General features: G+C 46.9%; 1 protein-coding gene across 4 annotated transcripts; it reads right to left on the bottom strand.

Moving 5' to 3' along the window:
• Positions 1-106: 106 nt before the first annotated feature.
• CAP1 (cyclase associated actin cytoskeleton regulatory protein 1) lies at positions 107-18,105 on the bottom strand. 4 transcript variants are annotated; one of them, XM_077837771.1, is made up of 13 exons: positions 18,037-18,105; positions 10,668-10,780; positions 9,105-9,205; positions 8,280-8,357; positions 6,088-6,231; positions 5,912-5,997; positions 4,674-4,779; positions 4,375-4,552; positions 3,475-3,665; positions 3,114-3,237; positions 2,922-3,004; positions 2,249-2,392; positions 107-1,493 (listed from the first exon to the last, which is right to left on the bottom strand). In XM_077837771.1, exons 2-13 carry the CDS (start codon positions 10,768-10,770, stop codon positions 1,410-1,412), a joined length of 1,422 nt encoding a protein of 473 aa, XP_077693897.1. In that variant the 5' UTR covers positions 10,771-10,780; positions 18,037-18,105; the 3' UTR covers positions 107-1,409. The 4 variants fall into 4 exon arrangements, with proteins under 4 accessions (XP_077693897.1, XP_077693899.1, XP_077693898.1 ...); XM_077837773.1 differs by having other exon boundaries at positions 10,668-10,793; positions 18,037-18,065; XM_077837772.1 differs by lacking the exon at positions 18,037-18,105 and adding an exon at positions 17,892-18,028.
• Between the last annotated feature and the right edge of the window lie 990 nt (positions 18,106-19,095).

Genomic DNA, 19,095 nt, shown 5'->3' with positions numbered 1-19,095 from the left:
TGAGCAGCCGGGGGTGGCGGTGGGGGGTGTCAATCCGCATTCTCAGCAAGAAGTTTCCTAGCTGCACTCCAATATTTCCTTTCTGAACAGCAAACAAGGGCTAGTGTAAGGAGCAGGTTGGCATGAACTTTATTCTATCTTTTGTGTAATTTTAAGTACATAAGAAAGGTTTTTTCCACAAGCCTCAGGAGAAGATGAGTACAAGTTACAGGACAATCTCAAAATAAAAAAAAATTGCATATTTTGTGAGTTTCATCCTAGAGAAAAAACCATTGACAATGTACAGAGGAAATGCAGTCAGATCTGCTGATGCCACCCGAGACAGGGAAACACGAAGGTAAAGCATATGCAGCTCCCTTTACAGGTCAATGCAGGCCCTGGAAAAGAGGCTGCAAGCCTCCAGCAGAGCATAGAGCCAAGCAACAGGGGAAGGGAAGAGGCTGAGAACAGTGTCACATTCAATAGTAACTAAGCATGAGTGAGGATGAACGATGGAACTGACTTAGTCGAACTCTTGTTTACAAAACAAATACTGAATTTTGAATGAAGAAGCATCCCTCACTGGGAAGGAGAGATATGTTCAGAAGAATTGTCTTGGAAGACTGAACTTGAGTTCAGCTGCTTAGAAGGACCCCCTTGGGTGAAGATCCCTTTTGGAGAAGGGCTCATAAGGAAGTGGAAACTTCAGCTTCTAACCTTGGACAGACAGCAGAGTGGATCATTTACTCCAATGCAGTCTTCCGTGGCCCCTGTTTACTGCAAAGCTCCCCATCATGGCACAAAGAGAATTACACAGAGCAAATAGGAGTGTTGAAAGGGAAACTCAAGGTGGAATGCTACACGCCCAGTCCTCAGCCTTTGGTCCAGCAAAGCCATTCCCCATATCTTGTTATGCCACTGACTGATTAGTACACATTGCTGGAGTTAGTAGCAGCTCCCAGTACCTTCTTGAAACACACCTGCCAGCTCAACTTACCAAGCTGGGAACTATGGACCCTGATAAGGACACCATTATGTCAATTCACAGGGGGACAACATTCCTTTCTCACATGAACAATTTGTCTGAAGATAACACAATACAAACCCATGGAACAATCTGAAGGCCAACCACCAATCCTGGCTCTGAAGTTTGCCAGGAGTCAGACGTAATTGATTGGTGTGGTTAAATCTGACAAGAGGGGGATGATGCACCTTCCTGCTGATAGATGCAGATGATCAACTGACCAGCCACCCTACACCAAATCCCAGCCCGAGGTATTTCAGTGAAGGCAGGTAGCTGTGTCTCTCAGGTAGAAGACAGAGAAGCAGTTTGAGAGCAGAAAGGTACAGGAAATCTAAGAGAATCATCTGAAAGCAGATTTGTCCCACAGCCAGGGCAAGGGGAGGCACAAGTCCCAATGCCATTCTGCTTAGCCAGCAATTTCCGTCACACTGGTAACCAGCTTCTGCCCATTCCACAGGGACTTGAACTGTTCAGGGATAGGGAACTCGTTCTGGAGGGTGAAAGAAATCTGTTGTGAAAAGTCTAGTCTTTCATATAAATCAGAGACTATTCCTGTCCCGCCTAGCCTGACAAACCTAGTGGCAGACAAAGAATCATTTTCACTGCGCTAGGAAGTTACTACCCTCTTTCTGTATTGCTCTTTAGTGTTTTGAGCACTACAGACATGTTGTTTGGGACACAGGCAAAAAGAATGGACAAAATTTGATTTAAAATCCAAATAAAGACCAAAAACTGGTTTGGGAAGTAGATGCTACATTTAGCAAGTCACAGCTTTTTTTAGAAGACTAAACTGAACAAGTCTAAAGTTAATAACACACTGTGTTACCATAGCCACATTTAATTCCTCACGGGACCTAGGAGGGTCGAGGGTTACTTCCAACAACAGTGTCTTCATAGTAAGTGCCATCTGGTTAGGAGCTAGCGAATTTGGCTTCAGAGAAGACAGATCAAGGGAAGACACCTACATCTTAAGTTTGATGGGTTTCAAGAATCCACCATGTAAGGGGTGGAATCTGGGGCAGTATCTAGATACCAGAAAGGGCTCTATTGGCAGGTCATTCAATGAACATCCTTCGCTGGGAGGGGTTAGTTTTTGTCTCAGTAAGACAATGGAACAAGATGTGACCTGACGCGACGCCATACTGCTTAATCGCTCTGATTCCTGCTGTTGATCAAGGCCCGCCCCTTTGTTCACTCCGCCCCTTACAGCTCTCTCCACTCATTTCAGGAAGAGGAAACACTTACAAAGTCACCACTCTCGGTGGGTATGAGGACGTTCATCTCTGAAGACTTGGCACTGACAATCTCACAGTCTAGGGAGCTCTTGCTCAGGTACACGTGGCATCCATCTGTCTTGTTGATGGAAATTGTTGGCACTTTACCCATTACCTAGTGAGGAAAACACAGCAGGGAGGTGGTTACAGTAGCATCTGCTTATCCCAGGGAACCACTATAGTTCACTGTTTTATATTATCCTCCAGGGATTAAGTCTTCTACACTGAACTCTACCATATCTCCGGAGGGAAGCAAGTATTAACTTGGTTCCACGGAAGGCTAATGGAAGTTGAGCAACTTGCCCATCACCACAAATGGAATGTTGGGATAGAAATTAGAACAGACTCCTACCCTCAGCCCCTTGCTTTAGCTACTAGATTACACTGCCTTCCTTAGGGTGGATAATCCACCCAAAATCTATCCTCGGTATGAGGCGTTTGTTTTCCATTCTGCAAGCCTGTTTAGACAGCTTGATTCAGCGCTGTTTGAAAACCCCTACATGGAGGGAGTTCGATGTGTTTTCTCAAGAGGCTTCATTAGATTGTCCCCTGCAAAGTGAACCGCCAGATCTGTTAAGGCACCACAACATAATGCAGGGCAGAGTTCTATACAGTCAGTCACAAGGAGGGTTGTGGGTAATTACCTGAACTTTAATGTCCCTGCAGTTTATGATCTCCACGATGCCCACAACATCATCAAACACCAGACCTAGCTTCTTACAGTTATCTGCAGGGGAGAAAGAAAAGAGCTCATAGTATTACAACTCCCACTCCAGATCCAGCCCTTTGATGTGCCAGCATGCAGAAGGCCAGCCCATTTGGACCACAGCTCTTACCCACTGTGATGGAGTTGATTTTGCCCTTGATTTGGAGTGTACTGTTTGTGCAGTTGTATATATATGCTACCTGCTTCAGCTCTGTGTCACTGATCACCAGGTTGGAGGCTTTATCCTGGTTTTCCTGAAAAGGGGTGATAAATACCAGTTACTCTCATTCCCCTAAAGAGCTACAGAGTGAAGCCTGGAGGTGTCATGTCACCTTCTCTCCTCTGAAGAATTCACAAGGCTTCAGAGAGGACTTGTTCCTTCAAGCTGACACCTTCTAGTTATTTCAAATGAAAGATGTTTGTGGGCCATCTTCTGCTATTGAATTCCCATCACTCTAGCAGCCGGTCTGGGCTGTCACATGGACACTCACCACTCTCCACTTCTTGCCCTCCAGCTCTAGCATCGCCGGTTCCTTCTTTGGGGATGATTTTTTGGGTGGGTTAGCTGCACAGGCGGGTTTTGGCGCGGTGAATGGTTTGGGTCCTGTTCGGACAGGGCCACCTTGATTCTTCAGCCCTGGGTTCTTGTGAGTCTTCATATCATCTGGAACATGTTTCAGGGCTACAAGAGAAACCACTGTTACTCCAGGCATCATTTGGTTGGATAATGCTAAGTTACTAGGTGTGCAAGATCCAAGTTTAACAAACACCAGAAGTCAGCAGCTATTACAATAGCAGTCTGCTGAATTCTGAGGACCCATAAAACAAGTTCTCTTCCTCAAGAGTTTATGATCTACATTGAACTGGGCAACATGAAAGATTGCTATGAAGAAAGGGACCTGGAGGAAAGGTAAGTGCTTTTAGCATTTAATGATATGAGATTGAGAGCTAGATTTTAAGAGTTATGTTTAGAACTAGAGCCAGAATTCCACAGCTGTTTCACTCTTTGTAGGGAATATACAAATCTAGGACCAAGTTTTCATGAGCTTTGTTTCACCCACATTTCACTGGGTCATTGAACGTGCAAATGGTAATTTGTGTACAGGTTTGCACATGCAAAATTCTCCTCCCCTACCTCCCAGCTCGTTTTTAAACTACAATATCCTAACCATGCTCTTTTGTGTATCTGATGTTCTAAGCAGCCCAAGCCCATTCATCCTGGCAACGCTATTAAGTAAGAGAACTCTTCCTGCATCCCAGAGGTAGCTTTTTAGGGTTTGCAGATAAGTGACCCAGAACCCCATGCAGACTTAACCTAGAACGTTTTCTTTTGTTGACCTACTAGCCAAATGGCTGCCCACCACCAGCCTTCAGTTGCCCAGTTTTCTTACCAGAGGTAATGCCTTCTCCCTGATTGATCTGGGCAAACAGTGCTGAGCGGGAAACAGAGTCATCTGAACCAGAGTTTGTGGGGCCTGGAGCAGGAGGGGGGGGAGGACCAGGTGGTGGAGGAGCAGCACCAGTTGGGGGTGCTGCAGGTGCATTGCCCATCTCTTTTGCTATAGGACCCTGTAAAAGATGCCCGAGAGGGAGTTAAACCTGAGTGATCACTACTTGCTGCAACAGTCCCCGTAACATTAGATTCCCTAGGTTATGAAGTATTGATTGCCAACATACAGTCAGCACTCACCATTTTGCTCCAGGTCAGTCCAGTGGTGTGATACTCTTTGATGTATGCCTGCAGCTCTGCCCAGATACTCAGATAAGCTTTCACCCAGTCCACATGTTTCTTATCTCTAAGGGGACAAAGATAAACACAAGCTAAGTAGTGCAAGTTATTATCTAGGAAAGATCTGAAGCCATGTGGCTGTAACTGGATCCTTAAATTTCCCTGTCCCCTAGTTGGCAAAGATTATTTGGAGTTGAGTAGCAATACCAATGCAAGGAGAGAGCAAACGGCTACAATCCCCAGCCCTGAGGGCTACCGTGAGCAATTAGACAGTGGGGCGTTCGGGTCAGTAAGCAGCCACTGTTGAATGCTAGCCCTCCGCGCCTAGTCAGAGGTCCACAGACTGCAGAACAAAAACACCTGCAACAAACTAAACCCTACTGGGTGATGCTCAGTTGGCATAACATATTGGAAAGATGTCTTACTGCGTAGGGGAAAAAAGCTAAGAGGGTTTTTGGATGGAGTGAACACACGAGGGATGCCAATGCAATTGCTACCATCGATTTGCCCAATAGCATAAAACTAAGAAAACCTGTCACAGTCTATACATTTTTGGGAACGTAGCTGTTTCCGAAGCTGAGGTGTATTAAACACACCCTGCCACTACTAAAGGAAAGGAGTGGCATTACGTTTACTAGGCAAGGCTTCAGGGATGTCTTGGAGGGGTCATCTTTCTTGATGGTTCAGCTTGCATTAGGGCTTTGTTCACAGCTGTTTGATTTCCACACTCTGGAGATCAATTAAGGAGATAGGGCACTAGCTAGGACTTGGGAGACCCAGCTTCAATTCACTGCTCTGCTACAGACCTCTGGCAAGTCACTTACTCTCTGTGCCTCAGTTCCCCATCTGTACAATAGGGATAACAGCACTGCCTCACAGGAGCATTGGGAGGATAACTACATTAAAGACTGTGAAACACTTTGTGGTCTACTGATGAAAGGCTCGTACATAAGAGCTCGGTATTGTTTAACTTTAAGTGACTTGGCTGAAACAGGCAGGGTTCTGTCAGGTTAAATGGTGCATTACCAGACCAGCACTGCAGATGCTGATCTCTGGAACCAAAGTATTTTATTATCTTAATCCTTCAGGACTGCATGCTAGGAGGGCCACATGCACCTCCACAGTTAGATCAAGGGACTGAAATTTCAGTATTCAGCTGTCTGCATCCCTCCCGCTTTGCAGAGTGAAGCTGAACCTACACATCTTTGTAGTCCTTGAGGACCCGGTTGGTGTAAAACATGGCTGCATCCGTCATTTCCTTCACATAGGGGCCAGGCTTTGGGGCCTAGAGAAGATACAACATATTAGAACCAGGGGCTGTTGCAGCAGCAATCCCGGGCTCCCCTCACCCCCCACAACCCACTGTAGTCCTTACCATAGCCACCCAGCCCAGTGCCGGGATGCTCTCACTGACAGCTGATAGGTGATTGAACAGTTTGCTGCCACGATTTTTCTCCCGGAAGTTCTGCACCACCTGGATTTGCTCTGAAATGGGTTTCAGTAGCGTTGAGAAGTTATTCTGCAACACAGAAGGGGATGGATGGCAAACAGAGACAGCCATTCTTAGATGGATTCCAATTGGCATAAGCCTAAGCTACAGCTCTTGTACAAGCTTTGTATTGCCAGTATTCCAGTTACAGCCCCCGCCCCCTACGCTCCTCCTGTAGAGAAGTGAGAGTTTTGTGTTGGACTAGTGCTATGGAAGTAAGCCAGAAATTGTGACTAATGCGAAGCCAAGAGGCACTTTGAGACAAGTCTCATCAATAATGAAGACAGAAATATCCTTTTAGAGATTCTGTAGTATTCAGATGCTTTTCAAATTGCTTTGCTGTCTTGGTTTACAGGTTCATTACAACCCAAGTTGCTCCGCTATCTAAACTTGATAGGGTAAGTTAAAGAGAAAAAGAGTTGGACTTTCAATCAAGTTACTTCTGTGAATTCAATTCAGACCCTTAATTTTTTTTTTTTTGCTTAAATATTCACAAAGCATCTTGCTCGGCGGTGTCTATTCAGAGATTTGGACATAGGAAATCAGTTGCTCAGAAGCAACTTTCCCAGGTCATTTGGTTGGTCTGCTCTACTATAGGACAAACTTTAATAGCTTGAACTATATCAGAGATGGTCTTGTAGTAGTAGGATTTTATGTTTGTGCGGACAACCTCCTTTCCATCATACGTTGTGATCATACATCTCACTTTGTCAGCAGCAATACATATGGAGTATAGTATAGGCAGATTTTTTTTTTTAAAAGTTCTTTAAGTGCAAAGAATATTGTGTCTTTAAGAAGAGTCTGTTTGCGCTCTTCATTTCATTGTTCTTTCCTATCTGCTCAGGTGTAGACGGAAAGGAGGCCAGCTAGTTCTCTCGGACCACCAGCAACTACTCCTGGCTACAGTTTGGGAAGCTCTGATCTAGAGCCAAGATCGGGGAAGGGATGCTTGAGTAAACAAGCTTCAGGGAGTTCAAGTATTTGGCATACGAAACAAGGATGTGCCTGCTCCAGAACTGACTAGAGACCCACAAGACGTCATTTACAAAAAGCTATCTAGGAATTAAAGGCTACGAGTAAGCCACTCTAAACAAGGCTTCCTTGTCTCAGATCTGTTGAATTGGTAAATGGGTTCCTGCGCTGAAGGCCTTCTATGCAGACTTCTGTCCCCCAGGCAGTCTGGTTTAAGAGGGGAACAGAACCCTGAAGATGTACGGTGATACTGTACTTTGCAACGAAAGGGGAAGCAGCACAGAAATCCTGACACCCTGAAGTAGCATTAGCAGAAGTAGCAGTTGTCCCACTGGGACATTGCAAGGAAGGGCTAAGGTGCATAACATATCACTAGATACGTCGAGGTATAAGCAGAAGAAAACAAATGCATGCAGGATCAGACTCCCCTCCCAGTCAGAGAAGCTGCAGCATGGGGGACATTGTTGATCTGCATACTAAGGAAAACTGACCCTACGACTCTAGCCTTTATTTGGGTATCACAGCATCGAGCCAGACGCCTATGCTACCTAGGTAAGAATCTTCGGTGTAGTGCTGTGAGGACTTACGAACACTGTATAATCTAAGTATCATCAACTCAATTCCCAGTGCTGTTCCCATCTCACAGGTTCGGTTCTGTAATTCATGGCTTAACAAATAGGAACTGCATCTACTATAGATGCCAAGTGAAATATGAGCCAAGTACAGGCTGGCAGGTATGAGAAGGAGCCACCTGTGCATTGTACAAGCTTAGGTAGTTATGGGAAATCCATAAAATACTCAGCATTTTCTACTAGTTTCAGTGAGTCTTGAGTCAGTTTCTGGAATTGGTTAGTCTCTAAGGTGCCACAAGTACTCCTTTTCTTTTTGTGAATACAGACTAACACGGCTGCTACTCTGAAACCTTTCTGGAACTAGACTTTGTGCAAGCTACTCTGATCAGAAGAGTGCTAACTCATTCCACTCCGGATAGGTTTCTTTAGGAGCAATTTTAAGGGCCCAGATTCCTCAGCTCTTGCTGTTTTCCTCCCGATTAGCCAAGACCTATGCAGCTCTGAGTGACCTACGTTAGGGTTCTCCAGACTTACGGCTGATGGCTGCTGACATTGCGATGAGGTCACCAGGAGAACCCTCTCAGTCATCAGGCCTGTATGGACCATTTCAGCCTTATAAGGAAGGGAAAAAAAAAAAAAAATCAGTGATATATTGTTTACACAGACAAACAAGATGCTCCAGTGGTCAGTATGCTAGCCTGGAATTCAGGAGATGCGGGTTCAATTCCCTGCTCATCACAGATGTTCTAAGTGACCTTGGGCAAGTCACTTGGCCTCTCACTGTTTCAGTTCCCTATTTGTAAAATGCGGATAATATTGTTTCCCTATCTAATGGGGCATTCTAAAGATAAATATAGAAGAGATTGTGAGGTGGTCAAATACTATGATAATGGGGGCCATAGAACATAGCTAGATAGAACAATGTAACTACACATAGATATCAGGAGTATTTACAGGGACCAGTTCATCTTTTTGGCCTCCCTTGCATGGTTTAGTCATCAAGACAGCTGATTCTGGGCCATCTGGTCTGGTTTTCAATTTATACAACAGCCCCTATTCTTGGAGAGAAGTTCAATAGAAATTGATGAGTCAGGACAGACAAGACAAAAATTTACCAACACTAAAATTGGGCAGTTCTGCTCCCACTTAGAGGGATACACAATAGAGAGGTAGATGGAGATCTCCCGTGGGTTATCAAGGGATCTACACCTGTGTTGAATCCTCCAATATTTGTACTTTGCTCTAGAGAATGGGGAAAGGGAGGCAAAGCTCAACAACTTCTCTTATTCAGCCCTTAAAAGTCTAGAGCAGCGGTCAGCCATATATTTACAACATGGGAAAAGAAAGCTAAATCCTTACATGTTTCTGAACGTCGCCACCAATGTCTTTGCTGATCTTCATATATTCTGCTACTGGACCAGCCAGGAGAGTGTCGAAAGCTTGAACGTACTCAGCTATTCCTGCGGAAACAGAACAGTGCGCAGTGTTAAGGGGCAGCAGATGGACTCAGACTGAAGTATCCAGGAGTATTTTCAGCAAATGCTGCTACCCTCCTTACGCTGAAGTTTTGCGGAGCACTTTGTGAGTAGCATTGTGCAAGTCAGAGTGTACAGGAATCCCTCACTTAACATCCTCCCGGTTAACGTTGTTACGTTGCTGATCAATTAGAGAACTTGCTCGTTTAAAGTTGCGCAATGCTCCTTTATAATGTTGTTTGGCAGTCGCCTGCTTTGGCCACTGCTTGCAGAAAGAGCAGCCCGTTGGAGCTAGCTGGTGGGGAATCAGGGAGGGTCAGCAGCCCCCCTCACCCCCTTGCACCCCCATCAGCCCCTGCTCCTCTAAATTCCCTGTGCAGCCGTCGCCCTAGGGCTATCAATTGCCAGGCAGTTCAGCTGTGCCTCCCCCCACTGCCATGTGCTGCTCCTGCCCTCTGCCTTGGAGCTGCTCTTGGTGGGCAGGCGGAGGGGGGAAGAGGGGTGCTAATGTCAGGGTGTCCCCCTCTGCTCCTGTACCCCCATCTCCACAGCGCGGAGGGTATGGGACAGGACAGGGCTCAGGACGGAGGGAACTTGCTGGCAGCAGCTGCTGTCTCAACTTGCTGATCTACTTAAAAAGGCAGTGTACTTAAGAGTAGGGTCAGCGTACTTAAAGGGGCAATGCACATCTCACACACAAGGGTGTGTCTGTCTCTCTCTGCCATCCTGTCTCCCCTCCCTCCATTCGTGCTGCCTTGTAGAGTGTGAAGATACATTAACAACAATGGGAGTGCTAGTTCGTCATTTAGCAGCAAGGCATTCCCTGGGAAATATCCCACCCTCTTCCACACTCTGACTTCACCACCTCAACCAAGCTTCACAATCATCATTGCTGTGTACAGTATTAAATTATTTAAAACTTATACTGTGTGTGTGTATATGTCTTTTGTCTAGCGAAAAAATGTCCCTGGAACCTACCCCCGCGTTTACATTAATTCTTATGGGGAAACTGGATTAGCTTAACATGGTTTCACTTAAAGTAGCATTTTTCAGGAACATAACTACAGCGTTAAGCGAGGAATTACTGTATATGTGACACTGCTGCTAATCCTCAAGCATGCCGATGGATGCTGGTCTAAACGCACTTTTGCTTAAGAAAGAAGCAGCTTGGCTGTAAGGAGACAAGGGAAGCACTGCACCCACAGGAAGTTCTTGTTTTAACAGTACAGTAACCACAGGCCCCCCCTGCATTTGAGTGTATGTCAGCATGTTATCTGTGTGAAACTCACTTCCCCTCCTGGTACAGCTATTCAGGCTTACCCAACATCAGCTTGCACGCTCTGCAAAGCATCTTCCAGAATTGGTACTTTCAGTGTATAGTACAATCAACATCAACCGTACAATGTGTTCAGTATTGATACAGGGATTTGCAGCAGAGGGTCCCTACCTTTGGAAGAGTCATCTCCATACATGCCAGGGCTTTGGGACACAGCTTCCAAGCGACCCACAGCCTTCTCCAACCGCTCAACCAGGCTTTGCATATCTGTCATTGCTCACCACCTGCAGAGACAGACTACTCACAATTAGCTCCTCACGCACATCATCAGAATGCTCAATATTCTGATGGGCTTACTTAGCATTCTGAATGTTAGTCATTCCCCAGTCAGAGGGGGAATCTTATTCTAGCCTCACATCACCCAGTTTAGGCATTTTAGACTATATAGCACGCTTACCCATTGTTCAGATAACTCTTTTGATAGCCCAGCTGCCAGAACCCATCAGAGGGCTCCATTGGCCAATCCATAATGACCAAATAGTGTCTACTGCATGGCAATTCATAGCATATCCATATTAGACTGACAAGGAGAACGTTCAGATATTTTGTTGTAAGTGCTCAGATACCATGGCGGTAGGGGAGGTATAAGACTCTGCATACAGAATACAGGAAAACGGACCACAGCTCTGATTATGACCATAACTGACTTGTAGTATGATTGCTATCAAAGGGTTGGTTCTTTTTCTACATGTGTAACGGCTTCGCTAGAAGAGTTAATTGCAGATAAGTTTCGGTGGTTTTGATTCTGCAAACACAGTTGAGGTGGCCACACCCACCCCTGAATTCCAAGACTCCAGCAATGTCTCAACCCACAGAATTAGCATGCTAAACCAAGACATTTCTGGCACAAGCCAAGACAAGCAGCTGCACAGGAGCAGAATGCGAAGCTGCTTCTGAAACAATGCGTCCCCTGTTAATACTTTCTATCTATCCTGGGGGAACTAGTCTCCTAGCGATGGACCAGGGTGATTTAGGCACATTAGTCATTTAAGCTTCTCATTTGGAGAAGTAAAATAAAACTTTCTATTAGCTCCTGCCTTGCTCAGCACCAGAGAGCTTCAGAGTTCACCCTCTGAACACTAACCCAAAGGGAATGCAGGGAAGGGTCAGCAAGCAGCCAGTCACATGCTTCCATCTTATCACCAGACATTAAGACATTTTGAAGCATGAATCACGATTGCAGCCTGAACACACAACTTCCTTTTATTGCAGACGGCCTCCAGAGCTCAGAACCTTAACAGGAAGAATTTCATCTTCAGTCACTGGCTCTAACATACTCAAAAAGGAAATTAGATTTGTTTGGCTCTATTTAAAAAGTGGAGAATAGATCTGCCTTGTAAATCAAACTTAACTAGTTTTAACTAGTTTTGTTTTTTGTTTGCATGCCTCCCAAATCGTGCTATAAAATGTTTATTTTCCCCCGTCCCATGGAGGATCCAGCATTAGTCACAAGGAACACTGATGTCACTAGGAAAAACACGGTCACTTTCATCACTCTCTTCATATGAAGAACCAGCAAAAGAGCCACTGAAACACGGAAGAAAGGAGGATGGGATGGGGGTGGAATAGGGGGAGGGGGATCTGATGCAATGTTCTACCCCAGCATATTTACTCAACTTCAGAGAGGAAGAGAGCAATTTCCTCCTTGGAACAGCCTCTCCTCTAGTTCACTATAGAAAGGTGATCAGCAGCTACTAGACAAGTTACAGCAAGAAAGAGTTTAGAGAAGTTTGAGGTGCCTGTGTGATGTTAATCACTAATGTAGGCAACATGATCAACTCTCGTCTATTTCCTAGGGTGCAGGATACAAGCACAGGATCTCAGTGCTCTACCTCAGCAGGAGACCCCAGGTACACATGAATCCCACTCTGTACAACGAAGATGACAATGTAGCTCTTGACTCCTCCCATCCCACCCTGTATTCCAGAAGGAACCAAAAAAAACAAACCCCAAACCTGCCATCAGTTGTAGATGCTGCACTCCAGAAACTCAGGGAAGTGAGTTCCATACATGTTTTAATGAAGCATGTTTCCAAAAGGATCTCAGGTTTACAGAACAGCGAGCAGACAAAGCTGCCATTCTGCACCACTGATCCCTACTCCAGTCCATATGGGGCTCTAATCTGATCAGATCATGTTACCCTGAGTGTCTGTCTGCATTTCAGATAGGGATTATGAATAACATGAAAGAACCCAGATGGAGGACAGTTTCCAGCCCAGAGGAATTCAACATGTTGCAGGCCTGTACACAGCGGAATGCACAACACCGCTCCCAGGCAAGCTGCTGAAACCAGAGCAATGTTACTAAAGTTCCCACAGAACTTCAGATGGACTCCCTCATTCCCACCACTGATCTGTCAGAATCTTCTTGGGCAGCTTGTAGCCTGTGCCAGGAAAACCCTACATGCATGGCATTTGAGGTCACTTCTGTGAACCTAGCACCACATGAAGATGAAATTAATTCACCATCTGTTTAGTTGAGACAGACACGCTCTGCGTTAGGACGCAGCTTATAAAGTAATCACTTTGATTCTGCTGCCACTGCACCAAGTGACAATTGTTGGTGATGTGAACTCTGGAAGGAGTCTGCCACACTTCAGCCAGCCTCCACCAGAACTACATAGCACAGCTCACACTACTTGCTGCACTCTCTCTTCTACCCTCCAGATGTAAATAGCATCAAGGTGCTATTTAAATAAAGAGACATCTCATTATACAGACAAGAATCATACTGATATTGATAAGAATAGAATCTGCAAACCAGAATCTAGAATTTTGTGAGGAAAAAAGATCGTACTATTGCACTGGTTGAGCAGTCATCTAATATAACATGAAATGCTGAAACAAAAAGTAATAAAATTATAGAATCCACGATTTATAGATTAATTTGGTTCTCTGAAGTTCTTTACTGCAATGAGATACAAACAAAACTGAGATTCCACTTTCTGTAACGGGGGGGTGATACACTGAGACAGAGATAATTTTTGTCCACTGCAATCTGTGTGTCCTGGATAACTTCAAAGTCTTTCTGAACTGAAATCTTAAATCAAACATCAGGGCTAGCCCTTCGGATAACCAAGAGTTTGAGGTTCAGAGGAGACTCCAACATTGGAGTTATATTCCAGAATTTAGGTTTAGGTCTTGTTTATATGGGAAGTTTTTCAGATGTTGTTGTTCTGTTAATAGTTACAAGTCAAGTCTTCAAGAACCAACTATAACTAGTTTCAGCTCTGTTAGCAGGCCAGTTAAGAACTCATGTTGAACCTCCACGCTTTTCACTCTGGTTGAGAGATCAATCCACCTCCAGAGTATCTGAAAATATTTTTGGTTTTAAGCTACTTGCCAACATTAATTAAGATAATTTTCTCTGGCCCTGAAGGTAAACACACCCTGGCACAGACATAGGCCTTCCAACTATACCTAGCAATCTGCCCTGTACAGGACTCAAAACAATAAGAGGTATAACTGCTAATTAATCCAAGGAAAACAATACTGCACCGGAGGGAGTTTTCTATTTTGGGGAGTGTCAGTCAGGGATTGACAGTCTTTCCGATAACCAGACCAAGTCCAGTGCTTAGTAAAATGAACAGGTCCGGATATAATCTATATTGGTTTGGGGAAGTACTTCTAGCTTGGCAGATCAAGATACGACATTTTAATGTTGTCGTCATCTGGTTTAATCATTTTTCAGTATAACTGAATGTTAGTTTTATAACCTCTCAATAGTCCCCCACATCTTAGAGTTAGATGTGCACCTCTGCTCAGATTCACTTTTTGCAAAGTATGAGCAGTAGTGAGCCTCATGTTGCCAACAGCATTAAGAGTTCTTCCTGTTTCCACAGTCCTGAGGAGCTAAGATGGGACAATTAAGTTGAGAAAATAAAAGACTAAGTTGACACTCTCAGCTGACCTCCTGGGAGGTTTCATACTACTTCTGAGATTTGTATCTTCTAAAAGCTTAAGAATCTGTTTCTAACTAGCTGTTCAGTACACCACTGAGTCAGGCTTTACTTGAAGGAGAGCAAGACAGTAATCAGAGTGACTGATTTAGGGTCTGATGCATCTTGGGAGTTGCCAGGCCTAGCAGTGAATACACTGCTACTGCTAGTCCCTGATGGCTGCCAAGACACAAGGTTCTCTAGTCTAAATACTTTTTGACATTGGTCCTGAAATTAAGATATTTAGGGCCAATATCTCAGAATTACAACTTTTTATTTCGGATTTAGAAAGTTATCCCATACTGATATTCTGTTAGATAAAACAGAAAGTCAACCATCTATTTGGATCCTATTCAGCACTCCTGAGTAACAACTTCCACTGAAGTCACTAGAAGTTTTACCTGAATAAAAAGTGCCAAACAAACTTCTTAGAAAGAAGTTGTGTTAATAGAGTGAAGTGACTCTGAAGGAATCTTTGTTCACTAGAATTACCTGGAATACAAGATTTGCACTTGTCAAGTATCTTGCTACGTTTCCTGTCAGGGTGAATAGTCTAGCACAGATTCCCTCTTTTTAAAATCGGAGTATGTAACCTACACCTAATCATACAAATAATTTGGAACCTCAACATTTAAGCTAGTTTGACACTGTACTAAATTTTGCGTCACGGATCCAGGACTGAAGGAGTTCTGAATATGCTTCCTTGGGTAGAGATTGCTTTGTTTAAAGCTGATAAACCATGGACACAAAAGGCTCCTTAGAAGTTGAGAAGTATTCTAGAGTCCTCAAAATCACACAAAAATCCATTTTAACTTTTCTCCCATTTGATTTTCTGAGAGAAGAATGTTAACTTTTGTTACAACAGGACAGAGTGCTTTTCCCAGGTTAATTTCCTACAATCCAATCCTTCACTCCCATGTGTATCTAATCCAGATGTTGGCAACTTCTAGCATGGTACCAGAAGCTGGCATGACAAATCCTGTGTTTTAGCACAGAAGAGCCACTGCTCCAATTTTATGGGACAGTGGAGCAGCATAGTGAAGACATGATGATCAGTTGCATTTTGATCATGAAACTGAGATATCAATTTCACTGTGAAATGGAAGGGTGAGAGGAGAAAACAGTAGTACAGAGAACAAGAGAAAGGGAACATCAGAGTGACATGTAGAGAGGCACCAGTGGTTTGATGTAGCTGGCCTGTCCTTATTAAAGGAAAATTCTTCCGGCACTGCAGTACTAAGACATATGCAGTACTGTAGTTTGAATTTGGACACAGTGCCCAAGTTCACTGTCTGAATGAGTCATTGAGGAGACACCAATCTCTTTAGTCTACACCTCTGGTTTGCTTTCTAATATGTCAATCTATCACACTACACATCTGCAGAAAGATGAATAGGTATGTGAAATGCCCAGCTTTCAATTTAATGACTATAGGTCAACAGGTTTCAGAGTAACAGCCGTGTTAGTCTGTATTCGCAAAAAGAAGAGTACTTGTGGCACCGATGAAGTGAGCTGTAGCTCACGAAAACTCATTCTCAAATAAATTGGTTAGTCTCTAAGGTGCCACAAGTACTCCTTTTCTTTTTATAGGTCAACAGTGAAGAAATGGCATTCAGAAGAACTAAAGACAGGTTTCAGAGTAGCAGCCGTGTTAGTCTGTATTCGCAAAAAGAAAAGGAGTGCTTGTGGCACCTTAGAGACTAACAAATTTATTTGAGCATGAGCTTTCGTGAGCTACAGCTCACTTCATCGGATGCATTCAGTGGAAAATACAGTGGGGAAATTTATATACATAGAAAACACGAAAAGAACTAAAGTGAAATCGAGCAGGGCAGAATGGGATCACCGCTTTCTAGATTTTGAGCCAGATTTCACACAAGGTTTTCACTAGAGGATTTTTTCACCATTATTTATATTTACTCTTACTTCAATTCACAGAACAGTGCTAAATGGAGGAAATCAGACCGACACTGTTAGAGCTCTACAGCACTTTACACTGGTATAGTAAGCCTTCCACCTGAGGACTGAAAAATGCTTTATGAATACACACAAATTTAGCAACTCCCCTGCAAAGTACTTGGATCTACTTATTTCAGTAACAGTCAAAAGGATGCACTCTTGCTGTTAAGCTCAGATTGACAACAGAAGTGTTGCTTACTGCCAGCCGTAAGGGCAGGAAGTTGTCAGAGAAGCCCAAACCTCTTTTCTGACTTAAGGGATGACATCTGTAAGTAAGAGTCTTTATTAAACTGACCATAGCAAGAGAAGCACACTTATGAATATTTGTTACTTATTGAATAGTTAAGTGACCCTGTTTAACTTTGTTTTGTTTCTAGAGTAGCAGATTCACACACACAACCACCCTCCCACTTCCATGCAAGCCCCTTTAGTCAGAGAAAGCAGCTCATATGACGACTAAACAGAAGTATTTCCCCTAAAATGATATTCCCAATGAAGCTTCATCAATTCTTAATGTGTGGCTAGAGAAATCTGCTCAGAGAAGCACCTTAGCGATAGTTATTTGGTTTGGGACAGAAAGTCCTGATCTCCTTGTCTCCCTCCCGCCGCCATGGACCTGGGGGCAGGCCCTGCTCCCCCACCCCCTCAGGCACCTTCCGCCCCCCCCCATGGACCTGGGGACGGCCCCTGCTCCCCCACCCCCCAGGCACCTTCCGCCCCCCCCCATGGACCTGGGGACGGCCCCTGCTCCCCCACCCCCCAGGCACCTTCCGCCCCCCCCCATGGACCTGGGGACGGCCCCTGCTCCCCCACCCCCCAGGCACCTTCCGCGCCCCCCCATGGACCTGGGGACGGCCCCTGCTCCCCCACCCCCCAGGCACCTTCCGCCCCCCCCCATGGACCTGGGGACGGCCCCTGCTCCCCCACCCCCCAGGCACCTTCCGCCCCCCCCATGGACCTGGGGACGGCCCCTGCTCCCCCACCCCCTCAGGCACCTTCCGCCCTCCCCATGGACCTGGGGGCGGCCCCTGCTCCCCCACCCCCTCAGGCACCTTCCGCCCTCCCCATGGACCTGGGGGCGGCCCCTGCTCCCCCACCCCCCAGGCACCTTCCGCCCCCCCCCATGGACCTGGGGGCGGCCCCTGCTCCCCCACCCCCTCAGGCACCTTCCGCCCTCCCCATGGACCTGGGGGCGGCCCCTGCTCCCCCACCCCCTCAGGCACCTTCCGCCCTCCCCATGGACCTGGGGGCGGCCCCTGCTCCCCCACCCCCTCAGGCACCTTCCGCCCTCCCCATGGACCTGGGGGCGGCCCCTGCTCCCCCACCCCCTCAGGCACCTTCCGCCCTCCCCATGGACCTGGGGGCGGCCCCTGCTCCCCCACCCCCTCAGGCACCCCGCACCCCGGCGCACCCCTGCCCCCCGCAGCCCGGCTGCTCACGCTGCCCCAGCTCCAGGAGACCCGAGTCCGGCCCCTGCCTGAGCCAAGGCAGCCGAGTGCCCCAGGCTGGGTGGGGGGGGCTCTGACCCGCGGCCCCCGCGCCCTGCCCGGGCGGGGCCCCCCACCCTGCCGCTCCCTCACTCACCTCTGCTCCGCTCGCTGCTCCCTCCGCTTCCGCCTGCAGACCCCGCCCAGCAGCCCCCACGCCGCACGCCACTTCCGGCCTCCGGCCTCACCGGAACTACGCGCCGGGGGCGGGCCGGAGGCGGACCACGCCCCTCTCCGGGAAGGCGGCTCGGGATTGGCCAATGAGATGGGGCGTGGTCGGTGGGGGGGGTCACCGCTCCAGTTCCAGGAGGAGGGGGTGGCGTTTATAGACTAAACTCCTGGGGGGTGGGGTCTGAGATGGCGGGGCTACAGGCTTTCTCCCTCCCGGGGGTGGGGTCTGAGATGGGTGGGGGCTACAGGCTGGGCCCCCCAGGGGGTGTGGTCTGAGCTGGGGGGGGCTATAGCATGGGACCCCCCCTGGGGTGGGGTCTGAGGTTGGTAGGGGCTACAGGCTGGGCCCCCCCCCGGGATAGGATCTGAGGTGGGTGGGGGCTACAGGCTGGGCCCCCCCAGGGGGTGTGGTCTGAGCTGGGGGGGCTATAGCATGGGACCCCCCCGGGGGTGGGGTCTGAGGTGGGTGGGGGCTACAGGCTGGGCCCCCCCAGGGGTTGGGGTCTGAGCTGGGGGGCTATAGCATGGGACCCCCCCGGGGGTGGGGTCTGAGGTGGGTGGGGGCTACAGGCTGGGCCCCCCCAGGATGGGATCTGAGGTGGGTGGGGGCTACAGGCTGGGCCCCCCCAGGGGGTGGGGTCTGAGCTGGGGGGCTATAGCATGGGACCTTCCAGGGGGTGGGGTCTGAGCTGTGATCTACAGGGAAATGCCTAGAAAGACTCTTGATGATAATGACAAAAGATGTTCCCCTAACCACCTGTGCCTGGGGAAGGAAATCATTTCCTAACCCATCTCAGGCCAAAAGCAGCAAGTCATATTACAGATGGAACTCAGGGAAGTAGGCAAGTAAAACGTCACCCGGTGAGCTGGGCTTAGTCTGAAGCAAATTCAGGGGCAGTGGTAGGAAACCCAGAGAAGCTCTTTTTTATTACTATATGTGTTACCTTAACGATCCTCTGCTCCCCCATATTGATGGTGCAGGGAG

Source organism: Eretmochelys imbricata, chromosome 19 (assembly GCF_965152235.1).
Source record: "Eretmochelys imbricata isolate rEreImb1 chromosome 19, rEreImb1.hap1, whole genome shotgun sequence".
In the NCBI taxonomy this organism is placed as follows: domain Eukaryota; kingdom Metazoa; phylum Chordata; order Testudines; family Cheloniidae; genus Eretmochelys; species Eretmochelys imbricata.
This window is presented reverse-complemented; position numbering and strand designations above follow the sequence as displayed.